The sequence below is a fragment of the Branchiostoma floridae genome, chromosome 9 (genome assembly GCF_000003815.2).
Source record: "Branchiostoma floridae strain S238N-H82 chromosome 9, Bfl_VNyyK, whole genome shotgun sequence".
Lineage (NCBI taxonomy): Eukaryota > Metazoa > Chordata > Leptocardii > Amphioxiformes > Branchiostomatidae > Branchiostoma > Branchiostoma floridae.
Window position 1 is genome coordinate 17513959 of NC_049987.1, and position 20203 is coordinate 17534161.

The window sequence follows — 20203 nt, forward strand, 5'->3', positions numbered from 1 at the left end:
ACCTGAAGTAGAAGTTGCTGGAAAGGTCCACATTTTGGAAGATCTTGACGTATCGTGACTCGTCAGGGTGAGCGTTCCGCACACTGTCGTTGGGTATGTAGATCATGCTGGTGTCTTCTATCTTGTAGATGGTGTGGCCACCAAGGATTGCAACTCTGTAGGGTAAAGAGAAGAAATAAGTAAAAAAAGAAGCTTTGGGGGCATCTACACAATTGAGTTCTCTGCAGTAATTATATAACTAATGATACAACTGTTTGTACACATTATGTATATGTGCTAGACAACATATAAATTCCTTCATTTTTTTCATCTAAATTGTACAATTTACATATCAAACTTTTGTTTCAATTGAATATTGTAAAGCTTAAGTTAGCAATCATAACCCTCAGCAAAACATCTCACGCACTCGTTTTTTGCTCACTCACTCACTCTTACACTCACTTACTCTTAACAAATGCACACTCAGTAGCAAACTCATTCAAATTGTACATAAAACATCAACTTTTGTGCAAGTTGAATGTTGTAAAGTTTTGTTAATCAGCAAAACATATCACACACTCGTTCACTCAGTCACTCAATCACTCTCTCTCTTACTCTCACACTCACTCATTTTTACTAATGCACGAAGTCATTGACACTCCCTTTCACATGACACTTCCTCACTGACTAACTGACTCACTCACACAACAGTACATCAATGTCAGGAATGCTACGTTTTACACTCATTCAAAGCAATCCATATTATAAAGGACTATTGCCATAATGATTGCAGAGGCATATCTTAGAATGACTTACCGTCTTCTCTTGGTGATTAACACAATGTAATAGCCCTCCAGGAATCGGACAAAACCTGTAAGGTTAAGCAAAGATACAACAATATTGTGTCAATGATAGCAAAATAAAATGTTGTAGATAAAATAGTAAAAAAGATGAAATCATAAAGAGTTTAATTTCAATCCTAAATCCTAAGTTTAATAGTGCTGCAGATTAGTTTACATTTTGAGGAACAACATTGTTGTAAACATATTCATCACTTATAAAGAAAAAGTTGTAGGAACAGGAAGACAAAATTGGGGCCAATGGAAAAGTGCATGAAAATTTCAAGATTTCACCTTATCATCTGAAAGAAAAACACGTCTTGTCAATGATTATGTCACAATAAGCTCTTGCTTACTCATGCTCAATGATGCAATTTGTCTCACAGAAATCAGTTAGCAGTTAGCCAAATGGGAAAAAGATAAGATGCTACAATAGCCAATGAGGTAAAAGATTAGAAAGCTACATGGAATTGTGCCTGACATTATACTCACCAACAATGCCGAATGCAGACACCGTTCTGGTCAGTCCCGCCCCGCCCTTCTGAGCTGGACGTGTGGCACGGTTTCCTACATCTAACATGGACAACAACTCCCTAACCTCACGCTGGCTGTACTCAACCTGCAGAAAACAAACAAACAGTCATACTTCATTTATAACAATGTTCTGAGTTGGGCGTGTGGCACAGTTTCCTACATCTAACATGGACAACAACTCCCTAACCTCACGCTGGCTGTACTCAACCTGCAGAAAACAGTCATACTTCATTTATAACAATGTTCTGAGCTGGACATGTGGCACAGTTTCCTACATCTAACATGGACAACAACTCCCTAACCTCACGCTGGCTGTCCTCAACCTGCAGAAAACAAACAGTCATACTTCATTTATAACAATGTTCTGAGCTGGACGTGTGGCACGGTTTCCTACATCTAACATGGACAACAACTCCCTAACCTCACGCTGGCTGTACTCAACCTGCAGAAAACAGTCATACTTCATTTATAACAATGTTCTGAGCTGACCGTGTGGCACGGTTTCCTACATCTAACATGGACAACAACTCCCTAACCTCACGCTGGCTGTACGCAACCTGCAGAAAACAAACAGTCATACTTCATTTATAACAATGTTCTGAGCTGACCGTGTGGCACGGTTTCCTACATCTAACATGGACAACAACTCCCTAACCTCACGCTGGCTGTATTCAACCTGCAGAAAACAAACAAACAAACAAACAAACAGTCATACTTCATTTACAACAGTGTTACAAAATTAATGGTCAAGTAGTTAGGTCATGTACAAAAAACAAGGTTTTACCCACAAATTCTGCACATTCAAGTAGTAAAAATTGGAACATTCATACAGAGCCCCCCTTCCCAGTATCGGCATAAAGGTGGGTACCAGGAGTGGGTACAGAAAATTCAGGTACAGGCACGACCCAGGTCCAGAAGATCAGGTCCAGGTCCGTACCTGAACCTGGACGTAATTTTCTCTGAAAACTTGTGAATGGGCGATACTAAAAACAATGGTCCATTTTGCTACAAAAGACTCTGTTTGGTGGAGTACCCACTGTCCACTGGGGTTTTAAAATCATATAAATCCTATCTTCATGCAAATAACACTAACTGTCTATGTTTTACACCAAATTTAGCTGCAGAAACTTAGTCAAAATGACTATCAACTCTTCTCCACTTCACTCTTGTTCTTTTCTTGGAACAGTAAGCCACAAGACATGTAAACGCCTGCCAGTATAATCAGTTCATTTTCGAATCAGTCGAACATCCAGTCCACTGATATTTTCAGGTCGGGTTTCTCTGGACCGGTCCAACAATAAAAAACAGTTTTGTACTGGTACACCATACTGGTACCCAGCCCTTAAGTGGGTACCAATAGTGAAGATGGATAGTGATGACTACAGTCATGTAAAATACAGTCATGTACCTTGTCATCGATAATAACCAGTTCCTTGGGCTCCGTCCTGTCAATCTTGAGTACTCTGAACTTGGTCTCTCTGTTGTTGGAACCCACCAGAAAGAAGCGCTGCAATACAAGAAGACAAAATTTCAGTTATCACAGCTGGTGAAGATGGAAGAGTTATAGTTATAATTGGGGAATGTCCTTTTGATTATATATATTAAGTAATTCTTTTCAATACTTTGTCTGGCAACACTTAGTTATAGGGTGTTTGGCCCAGAACCTGGGTTCGACCTCTGCCTTGGTTTTTAATCTCAGGCCCTGCTACCATTGATGTTGTGTCCTTTGCAAAGGCAGTTAAGACAACTTTACTCACTCTACCCAGGTGTAACTTTCTTTGTGAGGTAAAAGGCAGTAGAAAGAGATAGCTGGGGTCCACCTTCCAGTACTGTGTGCGAAGGAGACAGTGGGTCACAAAATAGCCTCAAGCAAATTTTGGCTATAGGACTACCTTTAATTACCTTTGATTTAAAAGCCAAAGCCTATCACACTGTGGACATCTCTGTACCTATTTGATCAATGGTACAACATATGAAGTTAAGCAGGTTAAATCTTAAAATTTCTCAATATAGTATGCAACAATATGGCTGGCATGTTTGTAGATCGTTATATAACAATGCAATGTTGACACAGTATTATATCCCTTAAACTGCCAAAACCAGATATATCCAGCACACATGCATATACATGCCCTGTGTGCCATGCCCGGTTATAACCGCGATAGCGTATTCCCCCGAAGCAGCAGCTTTGCGCGTGTGTAGCGCACGAACCCCCGGAAGTTAGGGACTTCGGCCTTGTTCGGGTGTCTCTATTCGGGGGTCAGCGGCCAACCCTGGCACTTTATAGGGCTGAAACTCTGGCAGTTTAAGGGATAAAATAGCATTTCATGTTTTGAATCTACCTTAAAAATCTATGCTATCACTGACAGCCTTCAATTCTGTATTCTTCTTCCAGCCTTCTTTTATTTTAAGCAAGACACAACTGCAAGGTTATGCATAATAAGGGAGCTAGCAAGCTTAAACTGTTATGTCAGCTATACATATGTGTCTGACAATGCCATATCATCAGTGTCATCTTCTTTATCATCATTCCCAGCAGTCTGGAGTCACCAGTTCTAAGTGTTTACAGTAAAGAGACAAACATCCCCCATCTCCTGTCAGTTATCAGGGAAATCGCTCGCTCTACAGCCCTCCAATATGGCACATCCTCCCGACCTTTTCCTCAATATACATTAAGCTTCGGGCTGTTCCTGATGCTGAAAAATAGAAAGTATTTCAGTGGGGGGTCCAGGAAGTCTGCTGGGCTGTTGTCACAACAATCGACACATAGACTGCTCTTAGGGGGGGTGAGCAGGGGGGGGGGGGGTCGTGTGATGGCGGCAAACGGACAAACCCACATTTACTGTAAATTTTCTTATTAACGCAACAGTTTGGAGTACTGTGCATGTATTTAGCCAAGTTTTATTAATCTTGTCCTAAAATAGTACATAACATGACGTCACAGAAGTCAGTTTCTGTAGTCCACCAGTCAAAAATTTGTGTAACTGTAAGTCACATTTTTTGTGTTGGAAATTACAGTTCATCTCTATTGATCAGTAATATGTGCTACAAAATTGCACACAGGCAATAAAAAATATGAAATCATAGGGCTAAATTCCTTTGGTGTGTTCTGCATGGTTGGTTCCTAACCACTACTAAATAAACCACCAAGTAGTGGCAGTATGAAAATTGGTTTTACACTAAGCGATATCAAAGTCTTTTGATCACAACCATGCCTGGTGCCTGCGAAGTTGTTATGCCAAAGGGCGGTTATACCAGCTATATAGGCATAGATACAAGTACAGAGTCTGACAGACACGGTCTGCAACTATCTGACCAAAGACTCAAACAGATACAATCTGGAATCGAGTGGGCAAAACGAACAGCGGAACTTGGTCGGACAAGAAGCATTTAACTATTGCTACAGCCTACCCGTCAATGCATGCCGTTTTAGGTAATTAGTGGTTAATCTTACAGTATACGTTATGCACACAGCACCTAGAACATTGTCCAAAAACTGGCAATGTTCAGAAACTGGCAATGTCTGCAAGTCGGTTTTTAATCCTTTTCAGTGGCATCTTTTCTAGCGGCACACCAACCAGACGCGCTCAGTTTCAGTCTGAAGATGTTCTATTGTCCGTTGGTCCTTCCCAGACACATGGCACAGATCATATCTGAGTCCACCATTGTTAAACCCCTGGACTTACATTGTTGTACTACAAACTTGCTTGCCGGCACGTTCTGACGCTACCTTTGCGAAGACCGAAATCGGTATTTCTGCTTTCCGCATAGTTCGTACGCAACGCGCTTAGAAAGTTGGTACAACATTGGTGCGCTATTTTGACGAGATTTTTTTCTTCTTGTATATATCTCATTGTCACTCTCACCGGTGCAAAGTATGTAAAATAAAGTGGTTTTCCAAACATAAAATGACTCAATATTGTTTCTACTTCAAGACGATGCCAAATTAAATTATTAGTTCTCAGATTACTGCAGGAAAAATTGAAGTGAGTGAGCAAAATAAAAATGGAAAACAAACTAAGTTTAAGAGACATTCTGTGATAAACTCAGAATGAAAATTTTAATACAAAAACAACCTGTAAACAAAATGATTATCATAATATTTTAAATTTAGTAAAATTCATTCAAATTCAATTTCAATGATAAAATACAAAACTGTTACAGTGACAAGTTGAAAGGCAAGGACTTGCTGTAAGTTTTCAATGAATACATTCTTATCCTAAATACTATCGCAAAATCTTTTCCTTTTTCGAGTCACAGTAAAATGATGCATCAAATACAAGAACCAAGACATTACAACTGTATGGCCTAAGGGAAAAACCCATTCACAAACTTTCCAGGTTTTGCAGCAAGCTTTCTTGGAAGAGCAGAGGGCCATGTTACGGTAGAGCAACCACTGTCGTGTACACAGGTAAAGATGCTTACTACATCTAACGGTGGGCAAAGTGTTTATGCAGACATGTTCACGTAAACTACAAAGATATTTAGCCACAAATACATTACATAGTTCACCACTGGCTTAAAAGACAACTTTAGTGGCTGTCTATACATGTCTTGGTTGACAGTTGAACAAGGATACTGTGTATTAAAGTAATATAATGGTTACAGTAGTTGTTTCCAAACTTAATTTCATAGCAAATCAATTTCATAGTCACTCTAGATTTGAAATGGAAAATAGGTTTGCATATTCATTACTTGATGATGACGTTAATCATAGATATATATCTTCGAAGTTTAAAAGATGAAACTATATCATATTACATGATTAAAAAAAGTATTAAAAAGGCCGTACCCATATTACTATCATTATCTTTTATTAGAAACCATAGTAAATCACAGCAAATACAAATATTGCATTGAGTCATGCTCACATGAAGCTTTTAACGTCTTACAAACTTTTGTCATCACTTGAAAGTTGAACTTAAAAAAAGAAAGATGAATTTAACCTAAAAGTGAAAACTTCTTGTCAATTTTCTCAAATACAATAAGGTCACAGTGAATTTAAAAGCAACGAAAAGCCTTTTTCATTAAAATCAAATCTGCAAAATGTAACTACATGTATGCCGAAACTGCACGCATTCAAAAAAAATTACAGAATCCATTGCAAAAACTATCAGCTTTTACAGTAACTGTAGAATCCTATTTCCTGCCTTCTTCCCACTACTGTAGACACCTCAAGCTATGTAGGAAGATGACTTCATTCCATAAACACTTATAATTACCCAACAAAAACAAAACAATAGCTCGTCCCCTACCAGACGCTTGTCAACGATGTCTATTGTGTCTAATCTCCGTTGTGTCCTTACCAAAACAAACAAAGCCAAGGGTCTGCTATCTTAGCGTGCAACCACAAAAACCTGCAAACAAAGGGCCCAACCCTACGTCTCAAACAAGCTGTATTGTCTGTATTCTTGTAGTCTTCTTTAAAATGGGAAGAGAGATGTTGTCTTAAGACGGTCACATGCTGAGAATGAAGAATAGTGTAGACAAACAGCACTCAATTAAAGAAATGGAGAGAATTGGTCATTATTTGCAGGAGGTAACCTCCCAGTAAGGATAATAGAGTTGGTAAACACAATAGGTAATACACAATGATATCTATCAAACAGTTGCTAAGTACATTGTACATCTGCATGTTCATTTTTACAAGAGACAATGCAATTTATAGACTACACTGACATTATTTGCATTTATTTGATGCAAGTTGTGATTCTATAAATAATACACATTTCTCAAAAAAGTTACCCTTTTTCAAGTTTTTGTTTTAGATTTTTTTTCATTCAGTCAGTTTTGAGCTGACATGTATTTAGTATATAGTCCAATGTCTTACAATATCAATGTATTAAAATTTTGTAGAATGCTGCCTCAGCACTGCCAAACACACAAGATTTCTGCCCTTCACTTCAAATCTTAAAGTGTGTTGGGTTTCTTTTAGTTTTACATGCAGAGATTTGATACTTAAAGCTTACACTTGAAGCTCTCTGCCTCACAGGCTTGGTCCATTAAGTCAAGCAACAGGGTTGTACTACCATTTGAGCCGTGGAGACATGTTCTCAGTTCTTCTCATTCTGGAAAAGACATCCTTAGAAATATAAGGCTACTCTTTTAGCAAGGAGTTGAGTCTATGTCCATTACATCCGTAGCAAAGACTCCTACAGGTTTGCTCCAGGGTCTGTCAACAGTCAGGATGTGTATTGTAAACATCTAACATTGTGCGCGTTAGCAACATACAAATTGGATGCGTGTTACACTGATGTATAGACCAGGGACTTCAAGGGAGTCCTGTCTGTGTGAAGAGTCGTCAGATAGACGAGGTATTTTCTCAGGCACTGGAGTGATTGACAGATAAAGGAAATAGGTGTCTACAAGTTTGTGTCTGCATGACTTTATCAGTAAATCCAGGGGATGATGCCTGGCATTTACAGTGGCTATATGGCTGAATGAAGATCCCTGTCTACTACTCATGATCAGTTTATATATAGTATTTCCCTCCCCCTAGGCAAGGTGCAGCTTTTGTCCCTTATGGGGCTCCGAGGCGGAAAGTATTTCCGATGCACGAAAGGTGTCGCAGGTTGGTACAATGGTACAGGAATGGTGCAATAATGCCTTGAAGGATTTTACAATTTTTCAGATACCGACTTTTCCTGTATTGAACATTGACAATCACATTTTCGTACATTGCAGCAAACTACAATGTTCCTTTCAAAAGGTTGAAAAGAGAATATATGGTCCCCCCATATGCATCCAACCTCGGAAATGCCAACAAAATTCTGATAAAAGAGTCATACTTTCGGAAATATCATTACCCCCTTCAATCCCCCTTTCCTGAAAAAAAAGTGGACATTGTCTCCATACATTTGCATGTTTGGGAATTTTTGGTGTGTATCATATCAGCTGTTGACTTACCATTGTTGATAAAACAAGAGTCAGTGTTGCTACTGTTAAACTTGGAGAACCACGTGCACCTGCCCTTCATCTCAGACCAACGTAGAGAACTTCAAACACCTTGGGCATGCGTCATGTCTCAAGTAATGATTCACTAGAATTTATAGAAAAAATGTTATGCATTCTTTCTCTCCAAGCAGAGGTTAGGCTCTGGCTGATTTTTACAAGGCCGCGAGACATAAAATTAACGGTACAAAACAGAAAGCCCAATATAATGACTAAAAAACAGCCGGAGCCAAACCTCTGCATTCTGTTTTCTTTGTCAATTTGTTCTTGCATAATTGTTTTAAAGTAAACATTTTGGCAAGAGGACAATATAAAAACATACATGTGTATAGGGCTGGCAGAAAAAGTCAAATTTGGTTAAGCTTACTGCCTAAACCTTGAATTTGTAACAACTAATTAAAAGAGAACAAATTTTCATGATAACCTTCTAGTCCAGCCATTCCTTTAGAATTTGAGAACCAACACTTAATAATCAAATTGTCTTAGCGCCATCCTTTTTTGCTCTGACAGACTTCCTAATCTTTCATAATTAGATTTATTAGTAAGGCTTTAAAACAAGCTGGTATGTCCCATGACATCACCCTTGTACATGTAAATCAATTACAACTCTAGGGAAAACCGTGACATCCCATTTACCAAATATGGGCATACCATACACACTCTCTGCATAATCTAATTAGTCCCCTAATCCCTGATTGGCTGGAAACAAAGGCACCTGATCTGATTGACAAACCCCTGCCTGGATAACAGGTTGGTGAGTCTGCCCATGTTTTTCCCCACCCAGGGGGATAATTAGCTAAGTGTGTATAACAAGGGAAGGTCTCCAGACTTTGTCTGTTGCTTCCTGTTGGCGTAAGACGGCACAAGGTGCTTGGCAATAGGTAAGGAAATTGTGTGAAGAATGTATTCTGTGTGGGTTGCTATTTTTGTGCTGTGTACGTGTATGTAGTCGCTGCGGTGGGTTGAATGGTAGCAGCTGTGATTTTGAAGGCCATCTTATACAGTTGCATAGCACATATTATATAGGCCAGAGATACACTTTCCAATTGCGCAAGGTAAGGTTTAGCTCTAGATGTGTATTTATTTATGATTTTTCTTAACAAAGTCATTTCTTTCTACTCTCTAAAATACTGAACCCCTAGAAAGAATTTGGAGAAAAAAAGTACTTTTGGAAATATTGTCCCTTCTTTTGAGAATGGGGAAAACAGAATCCATGTGTTTGCATATTCGCAAATTATTGGTTTGCTAAGCTAGAGATGACTAGACTAGAACATTGTACAATATGTGTGTATTACTATTACGATTCTTCTCAACAAAGTCCTTTCAATTTCTTTCTACTTCTAGCTTTCTTTGAATAGCTTTATTTTTTTTCTACAAAATGCTGCACATAACATGCAGATTAAACTTTTCTCAATGACATACAATATTGTTTTTATGGCAAAAGTTGTTTTTTTATCTAAGACTAGTAAGAGTAAGACTTATGCCAAGAAATTTTAGGTCATTTGGCTATGTGTATCTGTGAAAATGCCTTAGACACTGTGAAAATGCCTAGACACTGTAAAGTTTGTGCTTGACTTTATGTATGTATTGCTTAGGCTGGTAACCATAACTGAACATTGTCTGTTATTTCAGGGTTTAAGGCCACCAACTGTGCGCTCAGTAACAACAAACAATCCGCCATGTGGTTTGCTTCACCCCTCCTGAGTCTACTTCTCGTCCTTGGCGCTGGCGGCCAGTCTACGCTCGACCAACGGCAACGCTGCGGTCAGTACTCCAACGAGCGTCTCGGAGACGGGAACTGTCGTTTCATCGCCGTGATCCCGCAAGATGTAGACGGAAAATGTCCCAACCCCTTACAGTGCACCGAGTTTGTTAGCTTGATGAACAATGTGACAGCACAAGAACAACAGGCGACGATGCTTCAGAATAGAGTCACGGACTTGGAGAACGTGAACAAGGACTTGAACTTGCTGTTGGAGACGCACACAGACACAATCGCACAGCTACAGAGTAAACTGCACCAGGTCATGGAGGTCATCAACAGTATGCAGAACCACAGTGTGGTCAACGATGCACCCAACAAAGTTACAGATACCGGTAAGTCTTTTCTTACAACCTCCATGAAATGGGGTCATATTTGATAAAAATGCTTATTTACCGAATCCGTTAAAACAAAGGCCCCGAAATGAAACTTAAATTGCCAATTTCTCATTCATTCATACAACATTCAATTTACTTCAAACAAAAACTATTTTCAGGTTCTTTCAGCAAGCTCTATCTGATGAACTTAATGCAAATGGCTACGAACAAGTTTATTTTTTTGTCCAATACCCCTACTAGTAATATTTCCACTAGCGGTTGTGTGTTTGTGTGTGAGTCTGTCTCTGTGTGTCAACAAGATAACTCAAGAACAGCTGGCCATGGGTGAATTGGTTTCATACTTAGTGTGTTGGTAGGGTGTGATGAAAGCTGAAAATGATCAGATTTTGGGGCCCCTAACGGCTTCCCTTAGTACTGCAGCATAACTTACGGTTTTGCTATCTTGTGTTCTGAACAAGGTATGGTCACGATTTTTGGGTGTCAGATACTAGTAGCTCGTTTTCCAATCATCTTAGCCATTTCGTCTGCCATTTTGTAGACAAACTCTGCTAGGGACCAACGAAACTGAAACTGCAATTTCTAAATTGGCTATCATTTTTGTCTGCACTTCCAGAAATTCCTGACTTACTTTTTTAAGCCTTTCTCTCTGCACAAGTACATGTACTAAGTTTAATCCATACAAATACATGTGTTGGAAAGAAACCAGAGATCCTAAAAACAAGCCCTGCCAGTAGCATAACAAATTAATGTACATCTGAATTATTTAAAGGGGCTGCCATGTAATTAGCCATGATTTGGCAGGGGAAATGGAATCATGTGCCAGAAATACCTGTTGAATTGTTACCGTAGTTCTACTTATTACTGTGCATTTGCGTATTCCTAAAATCCAAGTAGATGAAAGCCTACTTTATAAAGTAGCTTATAATTTTGTATACAGCAGAGGAAAAAAATGTTGTGCTTCTTGTTTCAGTTCTGAGAAATAAAATTAGGGTCGGTAGGTTTTATCTATCTTTTTTTTCCATGTAGTTTTTTAGGCTGGCCAAAACTCTAGTAATACATCATAAGTCGACTAATATTACCATACAGTTGAACAAAGTACACTGAAATGCATGAAGACACTTGTTTTTCAATGTCAAACTTTAATAATAATAATAATTGAATAGATATATTTATCCTTTATTAGATAGGACAAGCAGTGTTTTTACTTCAATTGGAAGTAGGCTGAAGCTATGTGACTCCACTGCCGACCCAAAAAAGTCGAGGGTCGTCAGGTTTTTCTAGGATAGGTATAGGAAACGCAGCATTTTTTCCCCAGGCCTAACATAAAATTATTATTCGCTTTAAAGAATCATCCTTAGAGGGCAAAGATTACTAGGATTTTGCTAGGATTTTGATTGAAACATGATACAAGGTGCTCTGTTACTTGTAACCGGATAGGTCCCAATAGTCCATTACATTATGACAGATAGACAGAAGATGGAATGTCGGCCATCTGCTACCATTAAACTCAGTAATGCTAGGGATTTTTAGGATTTGTGAGTTTCTATGTCACATATAGATTGTGCATGTCTTATCTTTTGCCAAGATCTAAAGAAATCCTTTCTGATAAAGATTAGTTGTATGCTTTCTACCCGACATTCTGACTTTTGGATTGACCACTGAGCACTAGTGCCCCCTTGCAGAAACAAAGAAAACTGCACTTTGCACTTTGTGCACTGTAGCTGAGTTTGGTAGAGTGAGATAGATTATGATTTCTGGGAAATTATGAAAAAATTACATATCCTCTCTTGATGAAACGAATTCTAAAACTAAAAGGATGATAGTATAATTAACATTCTATTTCTTTTGAATTACTTAAAGAGTATGTCTAAAAAATCAGTATTTTTTTCTATTCCAGGTCCTGAGGTCCCTAGGGACTGCGCCAGTCTCTACCGTTTGGGTAACAACGTCAGCACCGTCTACAGCGTGACACCGCGAGACTCCCCGCAGCCCGTACCCGTCTACTGCGACATGGACACCTCGGGCGGTGGTTGGACCGTGATCCAGCGCCGCATCAACGGTTCTGTCGACTTTCAGCGCACGGCTGACGTGTACAAAATCGGATTCGGCGAAGTCGACACAGAGCACTGGCTCGGCAACAAGCTAATCCACCTCCTGACCAATCAGGCGGCATATATGCTGAGAATCGACATGGAGGATTGGGAGGGCGAGCGACGCTACGCGGAATACGGACAATTCCGTGTCAACAGCGAGAATGACAAATTCCGCCTTCTCGTTAACGGTTACTCCGGCACGGCGGGCGACGCCTTCTCGTGGTATCACAACTACCAGGCGTTCAGCGCGCCCGCGCCGGGAAATACATGCGCCATCTTGTCTAAGGGTGGGTGGTGGTATAACTCCTGCTTTTATGCCAACCTAAACGGGAAGTACTATCAAGGTGGGGAATACGGGAATTCCGGCTCAAGCATTCCGGATGGAATAGCCTGGAATCACGAGGACTGGAGAAATACGGACTATTACTCGCTAAAATTTGTAGAAATGAAAATTAGACCAGCTGATTTTTAATCTAAGCACCGCAACGAGAAAAAAGCTAGTAGTACAGTCATTATGCAAAGGTATCAGAAGATGTATATGTTATATATAAGACAGCAACAAACAAAGGAATGTACTGAAAAGACTCACTTGCAATGATGTGTATTTGACTATTTAAGAACTATAAGACTTGACGTTTCCTCATGTACATAACTAATAGTAATACATAGACTGATAGAAAGATAGGAATTTTAATGTTATTCTTAATCATCTCTATAGACTTGTGAATAAAGCTTTCTCCAAGGCATGGGAATAGACTGAATCTGATTGATTTTTTTGAAAGCACAGTTATCTTTCTTTTTGTCTTAGGGTACTGATTGACGGCATAATTCTGCAAGTTGAAGTTAACAGGGATCGAAATACTTTTTTCTGCATACCTGCACTGGTGCAGGTAACATTGAAATTTACCTGCACCAGACAAATTTTACTTGCACCACTCTGAATTTAGGAAGTATGGATCATACTAGAATTGTTCAGAAACCATTGCTATTTTTTTTCTTTCATCAATTATAGGTAGTAACAGTCAATGCAGCTAATGACAATCCACATACACCTACCACTACCAGTACCACATAGGACATCTATGTATAAAACCTACTAGTAGGTCATTGACCAGTGCAGGTTAGGTGCAGGTAGACACTAGAAATACCTGCACAGCTCCAAATTTACCAGCACTAACCTGCATATGCAGGTGGTATTTTGAGCCCTGTTTAAGCAAATACAAAAGATGTTACTTACCGCTTTAGTTTCGTACAATACGATCCTCTGTACAGAGGAGATGAGTGGAACAGGCTGCATGCTGGGATGGGAAACTTTTCCTCTCGCCGGGCGGACTGGATCTTTCTCTGTGTCTAACATGGTCTGGTCTTGGTCTTCATAACATCACGTAACTCCAAACTTTCTCCTGAAAAATCCATTAACGCAGGTTAAGAAAGAGATCATATACTGGTATCATGCATGCCAGGATAATAAAATGTAGGGATCAAAATACATTGTCTGTAGACTGAGGTAAGGTTTAAAGCTACTCCAGACTTGCAACAGACATATTTGAACAGCAACACTCATTTTTCCTTCACTGTACTTTTAGATCTATTACTGCACTGCCTGCAGGTCGATTTGAGCTTTCATGAATAGGTTCAAGCAAACAAACCAAAAAGCACACATCAAAAACAATTTTCTGACAATGTTACAACTACAAGTATAGCAGGGCTTGAAATACCTTTTTCTACATACCTGCACTGGTGCAGGTAACATTGCAATTACCTGCACCAAACAAACTTTACCTGCAACACTCTGAATTTAGGAAGTATGGATCATACTAGAATTTTTCAGGAACCATTGCTATTTTTTCTTTTATACTTAATAGGTGGTAAAAGTCAATGCAGCTAATAACAATCCTCATACACCTACATCACAGGACATTTATGTATAAAACCCTTTACATGGACCTGTGAAAGTTAGGTGCAGGTAGACACCAGAAATACCTGCACAGCTCCAATTTTACTTGCACTAACCTGCATATGCAGGTGGTATTTCGAGCCCTGTATAGTAGTATAGTATCTTTTAATTCAAGGTCTCATCGAGACCTTATACTATGTTATAGTTATACTCACATCACCAGAAAATATCAATACAATCCATCCAGGCCTTGTTGAGATATGCTGTCCATCCACACACTCACAGACTCACACACACACAAACTGTGACTGAGTTACAGCAGAACTTCTTTTTTTTACTGCATGATGTACACCAGTTACGACTTGCATTTAAACAGTGGATACTGAGTCCACACACTTTCCTTGTGAAAAGCATTGTATACTCAGAGATCACAATAGGGAAATTGTAGCTATTGATATTGTATGCAGATTCTAGAAAATTTATGTCTGACATGCCATTCTATTCATATCATAAACCATTCAATACTAGGTACCTAGTTTTACTAAGCTGTGCAGTTAACTGTTTTGAAACCAGGCCACCATACAATACCATTTTAATTAAAGCAGATTGGAGCTTTATATCAAATTGTAGAAATCTGCTATATTATCTAGTCTTACTTCTGACTACTAGTATGTCATCGTTTTTGCCATACAATGATAATTATAGTTTGATTATCAAATGTTCTCTTTTCTACAAAACGTCTGATCTTTATCCTACAAGCAAAACCACTTCAGATATAAATATACCATTTATTTTCTAGAGTTGATCATATCAATAAATGTAATTGGGTCAAATGTAGTTACCAAAAGGCTTACTGTCTGCAAGTCTGTTTCCAAGAAAAGTGATTAAATTGATACTGATTTTTTTTTGTGGGGGGGGGAGGGGGAGGTTAGTGAAGTCTGTTTGTACATGTTTAGAATTTAATCACTCATAATTCCACCAGTGGCCATAATACCGCCTGGTAGCTGTCACCACATCAAAACAACATTTATAGAGTCCTTCTCAAGGTTGTCTTGAACACCTTAACAGCGTGCAAAATACCACTTGCACAAATTGCAAACATGCTTATAAATGAGTAATATGATAGTAAAAGGTTATGTATGTATGCAACTATTGTACCTTTTTTTTTCAGAAATTAGTGAATTGTAGGTGGTGCAACTTGAAAATCAGATGTGCAACCTAGTTTTGCCCCAGGTTGCACACTGTGCAACTTAGCTCAGAAAAGTATTTTGTACCTGCCTAAAGTGAAGTGTAGCATTATCTGCAGTACTCCAGATTCCTGATGCTGTATTGGTACATCTCTTAAACTTAAAGGCACCTTATGCATTATTAGAGCATAAAAACTGGAAACAATCTGGATAAGACAATAGGTACATTATACTTATTATATACTTATTATTTACTCTCACCTCTCAAATAGAAGTACCCCCTGGAATAAAAGTACCCCCCGGACAAATCTTCAAAATCTAATAAAAGTACCCCCTGGAATAAAAGTACCCCCCGGAAAAATACCAAATTGACATGTAAACTGCCCATGCTACTTCAGTCCAAGAGAAGATGATAAGCAGGTAGGCTCTTTTTATTTATTTATGCCTCAGTACCATATCAGTTAATTGTATCAATAATGAACAGAATAATTCCTATGTTATTGCACATATCAAGGAGGTTAACCTCCTTGCACATATTTTCTTTATCTGAGTGTCACACCATCAACAAAGATCAAAATAAAAGTAAAAAAAAATGAATGAAAATAAAAATTGAAGAAACAAAAAAAGAAGTTTATTTTATAATCATTGTTACAAAATAACATTTTGAAGAAACATTCCAACTTAGAATACCTTATTCACCACTTGTGCTATTTTCAATGTTGCAGAAACCAAGGAGGTCATAGACACTGCCCCCTATCGAAATGTAACGGTACTGCAGAAAATATATAATTCTCTCGCGCATTACCGCGAGATTCGGCGTGAGTTGATGAATCCAACATGGCGGATGTTTTCGAGCCGATTGAACGCTGTGCTTTGTTTTGGAAGGATTTTTTCGTTGCTGGAACATTAAAACAAGTTGACTACGGGTGAAAAATAGTGGAAAAGTATTTGTAACTTTTTAATTTGTTTGGTTGGTGGTTAATTTCTGTGTTTTGATAGAGAATTTACGGAAGTAAGTGACTGCAAGTCCAGAACCGGTCATCCCTTGTTATGTTTGGGCAAGGACGTTACATCAACGTCCTTGGTTTGGGTCATAGCGCTAGCGGCAGGGAAATCCGCGCTGCCTCGTCCGAAAAATATTGAATTTTAAGCAAAAGTACCGCGGAAATATGGGCAGAAAATACCAAACTTTCAATATTTTTGGGGTCCCTGGTTAGTAAAGAAAGCCCCAATTTGAAAAAAAAATAAACGTACCGTCTAAAATAAGGATTATTTGAGAGGTGAGAGTAATTCATCATACTAGGACCACATGCGTGCGCAATTTAGATCGTCATTTCATACTTTGGGCGTTTATAAAGAACAGACAAACAAGCTGCAAATTGAACCCTTTATATAATTTATTGTACCCCACAATATATCAGCACAGGATTGAGCCACTAACACTAACAGTTTCTTGTTTCTTGTCGGCTATTTTTGGTAATTTCTGAACACCTGAGGTCACTGAGTGCATTGAATCTGATTTTGTCATTTGCTAATCGAAACATGATTCGATCAAGTGACGATATCTCCTGAAGCATTCGAGACTCATTGGTCATGTTCGCGTTCATTCCGAAAATCATAATGGCTGTCCTAGCGGCGTGGGCGCTCAGATTTTCAATGAGTTCTCACCACTCAACGATGTCGCATCTTTGCTCAATAAAGGTCGACACTTCAAAGGATGCCCCTAAACATAACCGACAACACTTCGGAAGATTTTCGGGAGCATTGCCGATCATCCAAGATGGCAGCCCAGTAGTTTGAACAGTGAGAAATGTTTGTAACAGATCGGGTTGAGAGGTACTTAGGGGTTTTTGAAGACGGCTAACCCCCCGTCGCAGTAGGCAAGACTCCAGGGAAGCCAGGGACGTGCAAAAAAACGGAGTAAAAAGGTATCTTCTTGAAACAGATAGTTTTTTTTTTTACGCAAAAACCGTTATTGCCAATGGAGTTCTCCTCAACTAGGCAGGATTAAAACACTACAAGTAAAATCTGAGCCTAGTTGCCTCAGCTAACTTGACAATTGAATTTTAAAAACTTTAAAGGCCCTAATAATGCATTGGGCTCCTTTAAAACCACTTTAAATCCATATGTTTTTCTCTGGGTATTAACTTATAATTAAGTACCCCAGTGGAACTATGAGAATTGATCATTGATGTCAACTGTTTTATGTTAGCCAGATCTTTTTTTTTTTTTTTTTTAGATACTGCAAAAAATGACATTGTATAAACCTTGGTAGGCCTTCTTTCAGCTGATGATCCTTAGAATAAATCATCGTTGGGTTTCTCAACTCAGCTACAAAATGGTTGCCCTAAAGAATTCCTGTGTTGGGCAACGTTTTTAGTAACGTTAGTACTGGTAAAAATACCCCACCCACAACACACCTCTTTGCCGCCCCCCTCCCCGTTGGCGTTTTTCACAAACATGTTCACAAATGCAGCCATATAGACATATGCAATTGGTTGATACAGTAAATGTTTGGTTGAAGATACAGTTTTCATACACAACAGTTCAAACGTCCGCGCAAGAAATGATGAAAAAAACAAACTAACTCACCAAAAACACATGACGACCGCCATGTTGTTTTCACGAGACCCTTTGGAATGATCCATTTGCCAGAACAGGTGATTAACATAATTATATAAAAGCATATTTTAGCTAATTTTCCGATATGTATTGCAACTAAGGGATTAAAAACATATCATTGAAAATATTTAATGACTAAGGAAAGCTTATTTCACATATTTACGATTCCTATTTACTCTTTTAATGCTCCCCTAATAATGAATGGTATGGACTAACCATCATTGCCTACATGGACAAAGCGTCATCTAGCGTTGGATTGATAGTCTCCAAGCAGACCCTACGGTGCCTTAGAAATAGTATCAAAGCTGGCCAGGGACTTGGTATACCGGCACCAGTACCGGTGCCCGTTTGACTCCCTTTAGCCGGCTATCTCCCTTTGGCCGGCTATACTCCTTTGCCAGCTTTGATACTATTTCTGAGGCACCGTAGGGTCTGCTTGGAGACTATTGGATTGATACTGTAAATGCATTTAAGTTCGCGGGGATTTAATTTCGCGGTAGCGGGAAAAAGGACTTTTCGCGGTGGATTTAAGTTCGCGGTAGCCCCATCGACTGCAGTCTAATACCCTAATCACGATTGTTCCGGGACATGGATTTAAGTTCGCGGTGAAGTGGTCGCCGCGAAAACCGCGAACATTAATCCACCGCGAACATTTCTGCACTGCATTTTTGCGACTTCTGAGTATTTCATGTCATTGACATGCTTCGATGATGATCTTCGATGATTTTCTCGACACGGACAATCAGCAACACACCTATTTTATATTGTACCTGCTCAACACACCTGCTTTACCTGCACAACACACCTGCTTTACCTGCTCAACACACCTGTTTTACCTGCTCAATACGGCTATTTTGCCTGCGCCAAGCACCCGACAATAATGCGCGACACACATTTTTTGCGCAACATACTTTTTGCCTGCGCAACACATGCACACTTTTCTCTACGGTGCACTCTACAGTTCACACGCCTGAATGGATGTGAATCAAGTGTGCAAGTTGCGGGGTAGCTTGCGTAATTGTTTATAATTTTGAAAGTTTATAAATCCTCTGTGTTCCTTGATGAGACTTTCAAACATGTGCAAATGTCATTATAAAATAGCTACATCAACAGATGACAATCATATGAATAAAGACCTCATCAGTATATTAAAGAAAAATGCTTTATTAGCGTAGTAGGCAATGATAGGAGTTTCATACTTGCAGCATCTCCAAGTTAGTTGAAAGCAAACTTTAACAGGAGAAAAAAGATCCATACTGAGTTTTCGAACTGTCTAGTGAATTAGCTCACAATCTGTGATTGACTATGCAGGTGGGAATTACCTTTTTCACGCGGCGGCCATGATTGATCTAAAAGAGTGTCAATCATAATTAGCAGCTCAACCAATGATAGCCTGCCAATTAGGAAAGCAACCAATAAGAAAATGGCTGCATGTCCGTCAAATATTTGCATTATTATGTTTTTACTTTGTATCTCTTAAGGGACTACGGGGGCAGTCTACGCTACTCTAAATTTCAACTTCTTTCGGTGCATAACACTAGTTATAATATTCATTTTTTTAATCTTATAAATGAAATTTGTGTGGTTTGGGGGGAAAACTAAATAAGAGCTGATTTTAGAAATAAGTTTGCCTCATCGACCTCGTCTTCGGTGAGTATCATGGCCACCGCGTGAGAAAGGTGTATACTCTCTAATTCCACGCCGGTAGGCGTAGGCGCAATCGGATGTACCAAAAGTGCAGGTTTTCTTCTGATTGCGCATTGGCATGAAGTCTTCAAGCCAAATCAACCCGAACGACAGATGTGAATGGTTATTTATATCGTATTGTTGAATAGTTAATGAAGTAAGGGAGGTCTTTCCAAATTGGTTTTCAAACAAAAATTGATTCTAGAATTGCACCGCGAATTATATGAATATAGTCATGGTGAGTTTTCTTCCTAATTTGTCTATTCTGTCGCAACCATACTGTGCATTGGCCCCCACTCAACTGAGACGGGGGCC

At 39.1% G+C, this 20203-nt stretch overlaps 2 protein-coding genes across 5 annotated transcripts in view; one reads left to right on the forward strand and one right to left on the reverse strand.

Moving 5' to 3' along the window:
• The window catches only part of LOC118422682 (polyphosphoinositide phosphatase-like), a 35666-nt gene extending 17415 nt beyond the window's left edge, over nucleotides 1-18251 (reverse strand). For 2 of the 3 annotated variants that reach the window (XM_035830372.1, XM_035830371.1), the window contains exons 1-6: nucleotides 18173-18251; nucleotides 13734-13899; nucleotides 2761-2859; nucleotides 1311-1437; nucleotides 796-850; nucleotides 3-155 (exon numbers count right to left, since the gene is read on the reverse strand). In XM_035830372.1, the coding sequence (XP_035686265.1) occupies nucleotides 3-155; nucleotides 796-850; nucleotides 1311-1437; nucleotides 2761-2859; nucleotides 13734-13853 (554 nt within the window). In that variant the 5' untranslated portion in view covers nucleotides 13854-13899; nucleotides 18173-18251. Of the gene's footprint in view, nucleotides 1-2; nucleotides 156-795; nucleotides 851-1310; nucleotides 1438-1794; nucleotides 2029-2760; nucleotides 2860-13733; nucleotides 13900-18172 lie in introns of those variants that run through there. The other variant, XM_035830373.1, reaches the window with a different exon arrangement.
• On the forward strand, nucleotides 9016-13240 carry LOC118422683 (microfibril-associated glycoprotein 4-like). 2 transcript variants are annotated; one of them, XM_035830375.1, is made up of 3 exons: nucleotides 9016-9184; nucleotides 9936-10400; nucleotides 12301-13240. In XM_035830375.1, the coding sequence occupies exons 2-3, from the start codon at nucleotides 9983-9985 to the stop codon at nucleotides 12966-12968; spliced, it is 1086 nt and encodes a 361-aa protein (XP_035686268.1). In that variant the 5' UTR covers nucleotides 9016-9184; nucleotides 9936-9982; the 3' UTR covers nucleotides 12969-13240. The 2 variants fall into 2 exon arrangements, with proteins under 2 accessions (XP_035686268.1, XP_035686269.1); XM_035830376.1 differs by lacking the exon at nucleotides 9016-9184 and adding an exon at nucleotides 9223-9358.
• Nucleotides 18252-20203: the final 1952 nt, after the last annotated feature.